At 38.3% G+C, this 15,834-nt stretch overlaps 1 protein-coding gene across 2 annotated transcripts in view; it reads left to right on the top strand.

Moving 5' to 3' along the window:
* GRID2 (glutamate ionotropic receptor delta type subunit 2) overlaps positions 1-15,834 on the top strand; it is a 959,624-nt gene that overhangs the window by 770,209 nt on the left and 173,581 nt on the right. For both annotated transcript variants that reach the window (XM_075201703.1, XM_075201712.1), the window contains exon 12: positions 15,466-15,604. In XM_075201703.1, coding sequence (XP_075057804.1) covers positions 15,466-15,604 — 139 coding nt within the window. The remainder of the gene's footprint in view (positions 1-15,465; positions 15,605-15,834) is intronic.

Below are 15,834 nucleotides of genomic sequence, written 5' to 3'. Positions count from 1 at the left end.
CAACATCTCCACTTTTCAAACCCGCAGTTTAGTAAATATACCCCCTTTCTTTGGCTGTTAATTCTGGCGACTCACTTATTTTCCCATCTATTCCATAGAAAGAAATCACTGAATCGATCGAGCAACTAGGTTTCTCCTTGAAATGTGAAGGTACTGAGAGGGTGGTCATTCCTTTTTTAATGTTTCTTAGATGTTCACTTATTCTGAATTTTAATGGGCGTGAGGTTCTCCCAATGTAATGTAGACTACGCTTGCATTGTAGCAGGTATATTACATTACGGGAATTGCAGGTTATAATATTTCTTATGTTAAGCTCTCCATTGTTAACTGTGAAAAAAATTCTAAAATCATACTATTTTGTTTGTTCTGCATCCTTTACAAGCTACACATACAGGAACATGCAAAGTAGACAAAATAAATGCAGACCTGAAAACAAAGGGTAGGGAGGGCTCTGCTCATGAGAGAGTTCACATTTTAAGTGGAAGAGGGCACAGCTGAAATCTTCATATTTTAATTACATACCAAAGATATTATGCAGCTTACATCAATATTGTTAGATAATTATTAAAAACTCTTAAGACTTAAAATATATTTATTTAATGAAAATGAATTTTATGATAAAATACTGTTTGGGTAAGATGTGAAGAAGTGATGCAGAAAATTGGAATATAAGCATGCTGAATTGAGCTAAAACATTTAATTGTAACTAATGTTTATTAAGTGTTTTCATTAGAGATGAGGGATAATGTTCTGCAAAATATTCCCCTTGTTCCACATTTGGCTTCAAAATGTAACACATTTCACCAGTGGAATTTTGCCGTAAGTGTTCCCAGACCTACCTCAACCACAGCACAGCACAGAATAAATTGACCACATCCACCGCAGCTCTATTCATTCAGTGAAATGTGGATTTCTAAATACAATGCAAACGTGGAGATCCAAAATTTTATCACTGGAATTCTGCACCTCTGCAAAACGACTTGTTCCTCCATCAGACATGATTCACCCAAAATCTCTAATTCACAATATTATTATTATTATTATTATTATTATTATTATTAATAATTCAAATCATATATTTTAACAATTCATATCTTATTCTTATATGAGTGAATGCTGTGTTTCTTAAAATAGTTCACACTTTTTCCAAACCACTTATGTCATACTATTTATTAAAGAACTTTGAAATACACTGATCAGCCACAACATTAATACCACCTGCCTGATATTGTGCATGTCCTCCTCATGCCACCAAAACAGCTCTGACCCATCGAGGCATGGACTTCACAAGACATCTGCAGGTGTCCTGTGGTATTTGGCATCAAGACGTTAGCAGCAGATCTTTTAAGTCTTGTAAGTTGTGAGGTGGGGCCTCCATGGCTCAGTATTGTTTTTCCAGCACATCCCAAAGATGCTCCATTGGATTGAGATCTTGGGAATTTGGAGGCCATGTCAACCCCGTGAAATTTTTGCCATGTTTCTCAAACCATTCCTGAACCATCAGTTCAGTGTGACAGAGCGAAAGAGGCCACTACCATCAGGGAATATTGTTGCCATGAAGGCATCCACATCCACATGAATGCCAGGACCCAACGTTTCCCAGAAGAACATTGCCCAGAGCATCACACTGCCTCCGCCGGCTTGACTTCTTCCCATAGTACACCCTGATGCCATCTCTTCCCTAGGTAAACAACACACATGTGCCTGGCCATCCACATGATGTAAAAGAAAATGTAATTCATCAAACCCCTGCCATCCATTGCTTCATGGTCCAGTTCTGGCACTCACATGCCCATTATAGGTGCTTCAGTTGTGGACAGGGGTCTGCATGGGCACTCTGACTGGTCTGCTGCTACACAGACCCATACACAGCAAGCTGCAATGCACTGTGTGTTTTGACACCTTTCTATCACAGCCATTGTTAACTTTATCAGCATATTGTGCAACAATAGCTCTTCTGTGGGATTGGACCAGATTGGATAGGCTTGCTTTCCATACACATCAATGAGCCTGGGGTGCCCATGACCCTGTGGCTGGTTCACCAGTTGTCCTTCCTTGGATCACTTTTGTAAGGTACAACCACTGCATAATGAAAACACCCCATAAGACCTGCCATTTTGGAGATGCTCTAACCCCAAGTCATCTAGTCATCTTTATGACTAGACGACTTAGATCCTTATGCTTGCCCATTTATTCTGCTTCCAACAAATTGACTTCAAAAACTGACTGTTCACTTGGTGCCCAATGTATCCCACCTCTTGACAGGCGCCAATAAATGTTATTCACCTGTCAGTTTTAATCCTGTGGCTGATCGGTGTACATGTATCGGCACATAAGAAAACAGAAAAAAAATCAAGCAGAAACAAATCAATAGAAAACCATATGTAAGATATGTAAGCAGAATGACTTCAGTGGGGGATAGATTTGTTAATTTTTCCTAGATATGTGTTAATTCTAAACTCCACCTATGCTTCCTAACATCTACTAAATCTACTCAATGTCTTAAAATGCACCCACTGCATCTACTGCAGGCACTTCTAGAAATTACTTTTTAATTTCATATTGTATTTCATATAATAATGCTGGAGATCTTAATACCCACAGGTCAAGCAGACCAATTTGTATACAACCAGAATATTTCAATTTTCCCAGGGTTAGAACCAGTCTGTAGCCAATCACAGCACTAGATTTGCATAGTGCTAAACAATATTCTAGTCAATCACAGCATTACTGCATTCACAACACAACAGTTGACAGTATGAAATATCATATATCCAACTTGTCCAGCTATCATTCATTCGATTTGCACTTACACTTCTCATCAGGGCCGTAACTAGGGCTGTGCGAGAGGGGCAACCACCCAGAGTGCAAAGATGAAAGGGGAAAATGTTATATTTAAGGTTAGTAGTTGAGGGTAGGGGTTATCAGTTTCCTTCTGACCCAAGCACTAACATTTCTAGGTTACGGCTCTGCTTCTCATGTACTGTTCATCATAATACATGTTATTGTTCTTCAGAATTATTGAAGTACAAGTTAACCCGTGCATGATACTCATGCATTCTAGTCAAATCAAGCTACTTAAGGTGTTAAAAAGGTTCTTGTCATGCATTTGGGCCATAGCCCAGGCCTCCTCAGGGGAAGAGCGTTACTTCCCGACGTAAGCGCCCTTTTTTAACGTGGTTTTGTCCACATGTCACCACCTCATCATTCTTCTCCATGACCTCATCCTTCATTTTCATCGCCAGATCTATCCAGATGTCTATCCAGACACAGGGATCTCTCTCAGCGGTCCTGAGTAATACACTCCTCTCACTCTGTCACCCCCTGCAACCACCAACCACTCCCCACTGTCACCCCCGACAACCACCAACCACTCCCAACTGTCACTTCTCCTTCAAGAAATATATATATATTTTTTTTAAATCTTTATAAACACTTTTAACAATTAACAAATTAAATTAACAAATTAAAAACATCTTAGTATACCAAATTTCAGCCCTTTCTGAATTTTTTTTCCACACACACTAAGAATTTAGTAGGTCAGTGTATAACTCCGCCCAGCAGGTGGCGCTGCAGCTTGGTTTTATTTTTTCCACACACACAGACAGACTAACATTTATATTATAGATTATTTTTCCTTTTATGAAATATCATTAGTTAACATAGACACATTCATGAGATAATTACCCACATCTTTAAAAATGCTGGGTGTCACTAATAAAAATAAATAAATGCTTAAACAGACTTAACTGCATTATAAACATGAAACAACTGTACATTTTAGAAGTTTTTAGCTCATGATAAGGAAGTATAGCAAAACTCCTTAGTAAATCCTTAAAAACAGATGCAGAACAGTGCATTCTCAGTCTCATAGCAAAATCTGGTAAGGGGCCAGACAATGTTGTTCTCGCCTCCTGGGCTCCCTATCTTTTTCAGTAGACTAGAATAGGGGTCTCTTCTGAGCATTCAGTCCGTTACATGTTCCCAGTGGGCATGCACCGGTCAGAAGAGGCCTCCACTTTATTGAGATCAGAGCAGGAGACTGCAAAGGGTGCAGAGGCTTCAGAGGTGAGGGTGAACCAGCATTGCCGGCATCCCCCATCATCCCTCTCTGTATCAGCAGTCTTAGACATCACTGGCCTTCCTCCAACACACAGCAGGCCACTGATTGCTGGCCTTCCCAATTAGGATCCATAACAGAACCAAGCTATGCTCAGCCTCAGGCTACAGATGACATAACACCACTCTCAGGTGTTACCACTAACCTCCAGTACTGATGAAACATGCGGGGAATCCCCAATCAACCAACCACTGTAAGAACCTGCTCAGTGCACTCTTCAAGTGCCGGAGTATCAATTATGTTCAACATTGATACTCCAGGATTATACTAGCAAGCAGTGTTGGACTGGGGCATGAAGGACCCACCGGGGACTGTAACGCTAGGGGCCCACCAGAGGGGGTGTGTCCAGCCATCATAGAGGCGAGGCCAGATACTAGAGGGGGAGTGGTTAGTCCATGAAGGACAGCTAGCACCATAGTGTAGTATATATAGAATGCAGTGTGTATATAAAGAGTACACAGTCTTGACCTGCCCCTTAGATTGGGCAGAACAGTCACCAAAAATCGGGATTGTCCCACTATAATCAGAACATTTGATAGACTATCCTACCTGTTCTTGTCACTTTCACCACCTGTGGATGCTGGTTTTTTTAATAGCTGCTTGTCTGGATCCTGGAATGTTGGGAGCCCTATTTGGAAAAAATATACATTTGGGTACATTTAGAAAATTCCAACCAGCCCCGGCGTTGAGTAGATAGGGCCCACAATTAATACTTAGGCCTTCCTCCAACCCCAACATTAAGGTAATAGTAATTCCATTTAATAAATAAACCTATTTTCCTCCCTCCAAACCGCCCCAGCAATGAATTAATAGCATTTAAACATAATAAATATATCTATTTCCCGCAACCGTCAATGCCATTAAATAATTCATATTCACATTTAATAATAGACCTCATGCTCCTCAAACTCAGCCCCACATTAAATAGCCCCCAAACCACCCCATCTTAAATTAATAGTCCCCACTATAAAATTAAATTGCCCCATCACCCCACAAACAAAATAGCACCCATTATTTAGCTACCACCTACCACACACACACATTCCATTGCCACAGGCCCGCTGTGCAATCACACACACATTACTGTGCCCCTTCATCACCATGCTGTGCCCTCTTATTATCACACTGCACCCTCCATGCTGCTTTTGCTCCCCCCTTCTCCTGGCCCCCCTTTATCACACTGTGCCCTCCATGCTGCTTTTGCTCCCCCTTCTCCTGGCCCCCCTTTATCACACTGTGTCATGCTACTTTTGCCCCTCTTCACCCTGTGCCATGCTGCTTTTGCCCCCCTTCACACTCTGCCATGCTGCATTGGCCCTTTTACACACTCTACCATGCTGCTTTGGCCCCTCTTCACACTCTGACATGCTGTTTTGGACCCCATTCACACTATGTTATGCTGCTTTGGCCCCCTTCACACTCTGCCATGCTGTTTTGGCCCCCCTTCACACACTGAAATGCTGCTTTTACCCCCCTTCACACTGTGCCATGCTGCTTTTGCTCTCCCTTCACACTCTGCCATGCTGCTTTTGCCCCCCTTCACACTGTGCCATGCTGTCTTTGCTCCCACTTCACTCTCTGCCATGCTGCCTTTGCTTCTCCTTCACTCTCTGCCATGCTGCCTTTGCTTCCCTTTGCTTTCGTTCCTTCAGTTACCTTTTCTTTTGGCTTCCTTCTTCTTCTGTCTTCTTGCCAACTCCTCTCTGCACCGCTCCTTACTGAACGTTGGCGTGATGATGTCACGCCCAACATTCAGTGCGAACGGAGCAGAGAGGAGGGAGGAGGGGCGCTGGCGCCACATTCATGTGAGTATATATACTAATTTTTTCTTTTATTATTATTATTATTATTATTATTTTAAGGTACCCACTTCCTCCAACAACGAAGAAGGGAGCAATCAGGGTTGGTGCCTACCAGGGGATGTCCCGCTCACCAGCGGACCAGTCCGACCCTGATAGGAAGTATAGCATCTAATCGTGTTTCTTACACTTTTGAGTCCAGTCTCTCAACAGTGTGCTACATGAAAAAACAGACAGTATTTAACTTATGTGCAAAATAGAAAATTTATTTTCTCCCCTTTCATTTTAACATGGTTTTGTCCAAGAGGCTTAAGTAAGAAATTTCTTGCCTAAGTTACTTAACGAATCAGGCCCATTGTCTTTAAGACAGGGCCTTATCTATATATTTTAGTGTCCTGTGCAATAGAGAACAGTGGGAGGGGGTGACAGAAGGGAGTAAGGGAGGGCGAGACAGGCTCAGGCTGAGGGGGAGACAGAAGAGAGGGAGGGGAGACAGAAGGGACAGTGTGAGAGAGAAACTCATGCTGAGGGTATTAGAGTATTACTTACCTTCACCACTGGAGGACAGACAGCTCTAGAATGGAGGAGAAACTGGTGGGTTGTCAGTGGGCGGGGCACTTTGCTAAGATTTTCAGGTCTGCATTTATTTTGTCTGCCTTGTATGTTCTTGTTTTATGTGTGTCCCCTTTTCCCTGATGTATTGAGCTGCGGTGCATTTTGGCTCTTTACAAATCTACGATAATAAGAATAATAACCCCCGGCAGCTGAAAAGCCAAAGTTATAGAGTGGGCAGACCGGCTTTAGGGTGTAGTATTCTGTGCTGCATTTCACAGACGCTCCTTAGTCCATCTCTTTGATAGTATGGGCGGTCACAGTGCCTCTACAGCATGGCGACTCCCCTCCCACACTCATACTGCATTCCTCTCTGTGTCAGCTCCAAGCAATCCCTGGAGCTTATTTAGCATGATTGATAGCAGCTGTGGAGTCCCTTTGGCCTTGCAAGTGAATAAGTGAGAAGGATGTGAATAGATGATCAGACAACTAGCCATTTGTGCTCATTTGCTTATAGCAAATCATCAATCACTCAGTTGTGGTTTTTGATCAACATCTATATGTATGACAGTCATGAGGATGATTTAGAGCTAAAAACCAGTCACTGTTCTTCTTTTCCAAATTTGTACTGCACCAAAGTGGTTAGCCAATCAGGATCTCTGAAAAGACAATATGATACTTGGATGTTTCTGTGGCTTTAATGTGTAATACATTCACATGGAATAATGGTTTTTCATTTACACAGAAATTGTAGGTGATCAGGGCTAATTCACCTCACTCAAATGATTTAAATAGCTATTTTTAGTAAAAAAGATTCCCTACTGAATTTTTGCAGTTAGCTGTTTTTTTACAAGCGAAGTATAGTGTTGTCTATCTAAATGAAAGCTTTTGGCAGCTATTTGAGGAACATTCAAATTTTAGTCAAAGCTGTATTTGTGATACGTGCATAGATGTCAGCAGGTACCATAGTGAGTATTTATTTTATATTCACTTCTCAGACCACTTATTACTAGATGAAAATAACCACTGCTCAATACCCAACAATGTGGTCACTAAGGACTTCAGTTTAGTCACTTCTGTATTAAATGTCTCAGTCTGTTCTAAATCACTGGTAAAAAGAAAGTGTATTGTCAAGTGCTGCGAATTTAAATTATGTCAATTATATCAGTTCTGAGGAGAAGTAGAGGTTTTGTCATGATCAGCATCACAGATTATCATTGTCATTCTGGTAATCTGGAATTTAAACAACCACAGAAAAAATTACAACATTTTATTTTAATTTAGTTTCTTTGTTTAGTTTAATTGACATCTTCAGTCTCAGCATATTGTGGTATTAACAAGGTTTGGATCAACATTTCTTATCCAAACCTTCTGGCGTATATGTGCAGTAGAATAAAGCATATTTTACGCTTAAAAAGATGGGCTTTCCGTACAATTGTAAATGATTTCTTATATATTCAGAAACTTAAGTTTAGTCAGTTAAAATTCCTGCCATCTCAACCAATGAAATTGCAGGCATTCAGCTAATAGAAAAAGTTTATAGTGTAATTGTTGTCAGTAGATTTTTAAATAATAAAGCCATTGTGCATGATGATACTGTGGCTGCCTAAATCATCCACAATGGTACCACTTGCATAGAGCTTCTAAGTTTACTCAATTACTCTCCCCTTTTGCCATGCAAAAAATTTAATATTGAGTAATTATTGTCCCAAAATTCAGACTCTTCATGCTGATAGATAGATTAGTAGGAGTAGTGGGAATAGCATCATGCACGTAGGGGACAGGGGAAAGGGAGAAAAGGCAAGAAAAGTTGATGAAACAGGGCCTGATATAGAGTTGTGTGCAATTTATGTGTCTTTGGGGCACTCAGAGGAAAATGGAATCATTTAAAACATATCAAAATTTTATTAGTATAAATTAAAATAATAACAGTAATACACAATTAGAAGTAGTGAAATATTAAAAGCAAGTGTATGGTAAAATTGACCAAAAAATCAAAAACTGTTAAGATCAATAGAATGACTATCGAAACGTGCTGTTTCTCCAATAATTCTGCATTCATTAGATAATAACTAGTTAAATGAGATGGAGGTTTGTGTTTGGATGTCTGCCCAAATGTAACTAGTATTGGGCTGGATTGAAAGTCTGCTAATCAAATAGCCATGTGTAGAAAGGTAACCACTTCAGAGGTTGTTTATAGTGTTATAATTCAGATGCTCATGGGAACCCTACTACCAAGACTCGTATTATTAGTAATACAAGAACAAATTACTATGTTCCTGCTAACTATATAAGTTTCTTTCCTTCTTGTAAATGGATTAGCATGTGGGGTGAAACTAACGTTTACAAATGTTCCACACCTAAGTTATAAAAGAACAGTGCTCCTAATCATTTATAGGAAAGCCATAATAAGCTGAGTATATAAGCAGCTGCTATATCTTTATTGCAATCGCTAAAGAATCTAATCCACGTAGCCTCAATAGTATATTGATAAGTAACGGCAGACTTCTAAACAATACTAAACCCCGTAACCCCCCAGTATAACGAAATTATAATAGTGTATAAAGCAGAGGAGAAAGCAGCACGAGTAACGCAGACGCGCGTTTCACTCTGCTAAGCTTTCTCAAGGCAACCTGATCCAGTGCTTCAATAGGCTATTTATAATACAAGAGCCGCCCACTAGTGTACGTCATCTTTGGCGGATACCATGGCAACTGTAAACAACTCGCATTCTCGGCATTCACAAGCCGTCTCTTGTCAGACATTATGTTGAACAGATATCATAGAGACATTGGACGCCCGATATTGGCAGCATGCTAAGTAGCATTTCCTCATGATGAAGGTAAGGTTCAAACAAAATGTAACAGAGAGCAAAACGGATACTGATCTGTCTGCAAGGAGGTGTTAATAAAACACTTTCTATCCTGGTTAACTGATATGGAGTTTATTGCATTCATTATTCTATTATTAATTCATAACACCATGCAATGAATGAATAGTCACCAAGGGCTTAAAAAATTAGGATAAGAGATCCATACCTAGATGTCATAATTAAATTAAATAAACTTGAGTTAATGGATATGTGCTTAAAAGCGAGGAACATTTCGCAGTCAATATATTGACATTGGATTAAGGGTAAGATGAAGAGGAAACCAATAAACTATCAAATATAGTCAAGAGTATCCTAATGAGAGCCATTCCACGCATAAGTTCATAGGGACTCCAAATTATAGCTAGAAGAGCAGTCCCAAGTAATATCTTTTACATCATAAGTAAAATAGTGTGTAATCAATACTCGAGCACATTTCTTTATGTATTTATAGATTATGGAGTATCCAATTTGGTCCCTTTCGCATTGGTCTTTTTTTTGCACAATAGTTTCTGACTCACTTACACACTATTTTATTTATGATTTTATTACACTTATTTTGCTGTATTTCACATGACTACAGTTTTTGTTCTATTTTAATAATTTTAGGTACATTCTATAATATTAGGATGTTTTGCATTTTTTTTGATACGCCCTTATGATGTAAAAGATATTACTTGGGACTGCTCTTCTAGCTATAATTTGGAGTCCCTATGAATTTATGCATGGAATGTCTCTCATTAGGATACTCTTGACTATATTTGATAGTACATTGGTTTCCTCTTCATTTTACCCTTAATCCAATGTCAATATATTGACTGCCAAATATTCTTCACTTTTAAGCACATATCCATTAACTCAAGTTTATTTAATTTAATTATGACATCTAGGTATGGATCTCTTATCCTAATTTTTTAAGCCCTTGGTGACTATTCATTCATTGCATGGTGTTATGAATTAATAATAGAATAATGAATGCAATAAACTCCATATCAGTTAACCAGGATAGAGAGTGTTTTATTAACACCTCCTTGCAGACAGATCAGTATCCGTTTTGCTCTCTGTTACATTTTGTTTGAACCTTACCTTCATCATGAGGAAATGCTACTTAGCATGCTGCCAATATCGGGCGTCCAATGTCTCTATGATATCTGTTCAACATAATGTCTGACAAGAAACGGCTTGTGAATGCCGAGAATGCGAGTTGTTTACAGTTGCCATGGTATCCGCCTAAAATGACGTACACTAGTGGGCGGCTCTTGTATTATAAATAGCCTATTGAAGCACCGGATCGGGTTGCCTTGAGAAAGCTTAGCAGAGTGAAACGCGCGTCTGTGTTACTCGTGCTGCTTTCTCCTCTGCTTTATACGCTATTATAATTTCTTTATACTGGGGGGTTGCGGGGTTTAGTATGGTTAGAAGTCTGCCGTTACTTATTAATATACTATTGAGGCTACGTGGATTAGATTCTTTAGCGATTGCAATAAAGATATAGCAGCTGCTTATATACTCAGCTTATTATGGCTTTCCTATAAATGATTAGGAGCACTGTTCTTTTATAACTTAGGTGTGGAACATTTGTAAACGTTAGTTTCACCCCACATGCTAATCCATTTACAAGAAGGAAAGAAACTTATATAGTTAGCAGGAACATAGTAATTTGTTCTTGTATTACTAATAATACGAGTCTTGGTAGTAGGGTTCCCATGAGCATCTGAATTATAACACTATAAACAATCTCTGAAGTGGTTACCTTTCTACACATGGCTATTTGATTAGCAGACTTTCAATCCAGCCCAATACTAGTTACATGTGGGCAGATATCCAAACACAAACCTCCATCCCATTTAACTAGTTATTATCTAATGAATGCAGAATTATTGGAGAAACAGCACGTTTCGATAGTCATTCTATTGATCTTAACAGTTTTTGATTTTTTGGTCAATTATACCATACACTTGCTTTTAATATTTCACTACTTCTAATTGTGTATTACTGTTATTATTTTAATTTATACTAATAAAATTTGGATATGTTTTAAATGATTCTTTTTTGCTCTGAGTGCCCCAAAGACACATAAGGTGTTCTCTAGTTTTTTCTTTAAGATTTTGATAACTTGTGTGGGTGCACCGATCTCTAGGTGTTGTACTATATATGATATAAATATCTTAATAACTTATTTCAGTATATCCCTTCACGTGGAGTTTCAAGGATTATCCTGGTGCGATAGGGAGGTTCTTAATAAATAAAACACTTTGTCTGTCTTATGGGCCAGTGTGCATGATACACTTAAGTGTTTCAGTCACAGCAGCCCTGTAAAGCAGATAAATGAATAAATAAATTAATATAAAAAAAACAATTGTGCTTCCCCTTCCCAAACAGCACTAGGGTTGGTCCAGCTGTTTGGGAGGGGGTACACACTTTTTTTAAAGTGTAATTATTGTTTAACTTCTTTTTTCAATGTAGCAAGGTCTTGTTGCACCATTAGAAAGCACCCACAAAAGATATGTCTCCTGTACACCTATTTGTGACTGCTTTAATCTCAGCATAGCACGTAAAGTGCGTGAACACGCCTTTACATTGCTAGGCTCGCCCACTACCTTCCCCGTTCCACCTCTCTAAGCGCAGAGAGGTGCAAGAGGGAGATCAATCTCAGTCAGAGTGCAAACCGAGACAAAACCTTTGCTAAAAGTGCTTTTTGCGCTGACCAGTTTGAATTGCGTCCAACCCTAAATCAGACCCACTGTGTCAAGTGCCCTTTCTATAGGTAGAAGAAGAGTGAACGAAAGTAAATGTCCTGCTCTTTCATGTCATACTGGTGCATACTGTTTGCAGATGCAGTATTCCCAATTTGAAGACATATAGAAAAATTACATTGGTCCAAGAAGTACAGAGGTTGTTGGCTCCTCAACTGGCCTGAAGGCAATACTGTGTTTGAATGTTTAAATATCTTTGTATTCCATGAATTCTCAGAAATCCATATTAAAGTAGCCCTCAAAAACCCCACTGACCAATTTGTAAATCTTCTATAATGTAAGTGCAAAATTAATATGCACTTATGGGATATATGCTCAAATCTGTGCCTACATTTGTAGCAATATGCAGTATAAGAAGTAGAACGGACTATTAAGTGGTTTGCACACAAGAATGTTGTATTGCAATTCAAGGTTAAACATTAAAAAATGTATTAAGATATTTTGTAAAATAATACAAGTGAGTTTTTTTTAATTTGTTTAAAATGTCTCAACTGTGGCAGAATGTTACATTCTGATCAGAGGGAGTCATACAAACTGCAATTTGGATTACTCTATCCACCTAATGATTTGGAAACACAAAAAACACTCCAATTTACCCATTCATTAATGGTAACTTTTGTATACACTTGTAATGTTACATTATTACTAATGCATTTACAAAGACTATGATCAGATAAAATGCAGCAGAATGTAGATTTGTGATATAGTATTCTGCATACTGTTTACTCCAAAAATCATGGAATACTGTGTACTAAATATAGCCTATTGTAAAAATTTTATTCATCACAACAAGACCGTTAACGTTAAAGTAGTCTCTTTCTTTCTTTCTTTTTCTCATTTTCTAAATTTGGATCAAACGAAGCTATGTAATTATTAACACTTCAAGATATGAAAAATAGCTAATCACTTATTCATGGATAGCTAGCACTCAGCTATAATGAATGTATGCTGCATGTTCTCATATTTGCAAAGAATCATTACTTGAACAGTAACTGCATATGATGGATATTTCTATTTTCCCACTATCTTTTCATTGAGACTTATGAGTCAAAATTAATAGGCAAAATTGCATATTCTGTAAGTAAAACAAAACAAGTCTTAAAAGCATTTGTTATCATGATATGTATTCTTAGATAAGGCGAGATAAGGTAACGTATTATTAGATTGGTCTAAAGGAATACAAGATCTTAGAGCTGCATTCTGTCGCTGTTGCCATTGGATTAGAAAATGAGTTTGTTTGATAAGAAGAAATACAGATCTGGAGTGGAAATGAGAAACTGCACAGATTATATCTGTCATTTTTTATTTCTGTTTTGTGGAAGCTAAGACACCTCTACAGCACTGAATGAAATTCTTAGGATTAGCATCATTAATCAAATACTTATGGCGAGGGAGAAATTAAAAAGAGAAATGTGCAGAAGGGAATCTTTCTTAGTACTGCAAGAATACATTTATCTGAAGTATAAAAACTGTTTGAAACCAAGTCAGTGAGAAACAGCAGTGTGCCGCTCACTGTGCGAGATATTGATTTAGCTCAATAAAGGGAGCACATTTTGGACATGAGTCATAAGTTAAAGCGTTGTGTAGATTACTCATGATCTGTTTCTCAAGGTGATCCAATGGCTCATGCAGATATTGGACATCTCAGTGCTTTGTCAGGAATGTGGAGTAATCCATTCAGTAACATGTTTCAAATTGCTTCTCATTGCTGGTCTTTATGGTAATAAACAATGATATGATAGATTACTAATAGAAAATCATATTTATACATTAGGTAAAACTGATTCCAACAGTTTATGAATGGGCAATTCTGATAACATTTAAGATCGAGTAGTTGCAATAATATGTGTAAGTAAGGAATATTTCAATTAACCAAAATAGCACTAAGGATAATAATTAAAAATCGAAGTGGAAGTCTGTGGTAAGGAAAAGGAAAACCTTACCAGGTCCAAAGAAATGTCAAGTAATGTCTGCCATAAATTTTCAAGAAGCTTATGAATTGTTTTCTGTTTCAATGCAAAAAAGCTATACATTTGGTAAAAGTGGTAAATGTTGCTGTCTTTGAAATACTATATAATTATTTGCTAAACTATGGCCACATGTAACCTTCCAAATTCCTAATAAATTAGGTAAATCAGTTAATTAATATTAATTGCATATGGCCTACACCTGAACCAATGTATTAAGGCATATAGAGCCATCATATTCCACCTTTGGTTTTCTCTTTATTAATTGATTTATATTTGTAGTCTTTAATTGCATGTGTTCTTTGTGAAGAGACTGTTGTGCCTACAGTAGTATACAGTATTTAGATCCTTAGATATTTAGGACCTCATTTAGAGTCGGACGCAAAGTCCGTTTAAGAAGTGTAGGGAGTGTGCCGCAGCTTGGTAGGGTATTACGAGTGGCAAGCAACCCCAGTTGCGTCCCACTCTTAATACCCTATGGAGCTGTGAGCAGTTCCTGCAGCTAGCTAACGCTTGCGCCACCTAATTCCTGCCGCACAGCTTTAGCCCTGTTTTGACGTGTGTTGCGTCTGCGCCTCACTGCGACTAGGATGTATTTACATGGTCACGCCTTCACAATTCCACATTCCTCCCATTCTCTCGTAGTGAGTCGCAAGCAGTTGCAAGTGTTAATTGTGTCCAAGATGCAGGCGGATTTGGTGCTTTCTGCACATGCGTGATAGTGTTTTTTAGTTAGATGCGTCTAAAACGGACTTTGCGTCCGACTCTAAATGAGACCCTTAGTGCTTTAGAGATAATTGTGCATCTCTGCACTTTTGAACGAGGATATGGAGTTGTATTTGTTGTACATTATCAGTTTCTTTTAACTAGCTTTCCCTATTTAAACAAGCTTTATATATATATATATATATATATATATATATATATATATATACACTTTAAAAAGGAGGAAAAACATGTGGTTTAAAGGATCCAGCTGGACCATCAATGGCTGGTACCATTTTGCCCCTTTTATGTGTCTCAGTCTTTCAGTTCAAGTGCCCGTGGAAACAATCTTACTGATGGTACAATTTCTAATCCAGCTTCCTTCCCTTACTCTATTTTGACTGGCTGCAGCAGCTGTTTGAGCTAATTGTAATTGCAAAACAGTAAGAAAACAGGATAGTTAACAACGCCAACTTGGAGAGATTTGCCAAAGCCATCTAAACTGCAAGACTATGAACCCATCATGGGACAAAAATGAGAGACATCAGTGCATGATTCAACTGTCTTCTAAAAAGTGAAGCTTTCAATAACATTGCAGTTGAAACACATAGCCTATATAGACTGATGCTGCTAAGAACTGCCCGTTTTCACAAACTACATACTTATTTCTTTGCATGCTTTTTATCTTTTTTAACAGGTGGTGATGTCCCCTATACTACTTTAGCAACACGAATGATGATGGGAGCATGGTGGCTGTTTGCCTTAATTGTCATTTCTTCTTATACAGCAAACCTAGCGGCCTTTTTGACAGTATCAAGAATTGAAAGCTCTATTCAGTAAGTATCCCCAAAAATGTGAAGATCTGTGAGAGAATTGCTTATTAATTGTTTTAGTTATACACCTTTCTATAATCAATACGGTATAGATGTCCTTTGCCTTTAAGATGGAAAATATATTTTAAAGATAACTCTGCTGAATATTTTGGGTACAACAGCTTACTAGAATAACACATGATACTTGAAATAGAACATTTCCTTGAATTTGTGTTTTGAAATCTCAAAATCAC

The sequence above is a fragment of the Mixophyes fleayi genome, chromosome 1, assembly GCF_038048845.1.
Source record: "Mixophyes fleayi isolate aMixFle1 chromosome 1, aMixFle1.hap1, whole genome shotgun sequence".
Classification (NCBI taxonomy): domain Eukaryota; kingdom Metazoa; phylum Chordata; class Amphibia; order Anura; family Limnodynastidae; genus Mixophyes; species Mixophyes fleayi.
Note: the sequence above shows the minus strand (reverse complement) of the source record. Positions and strands in the feature narration are given on the sequence as shown.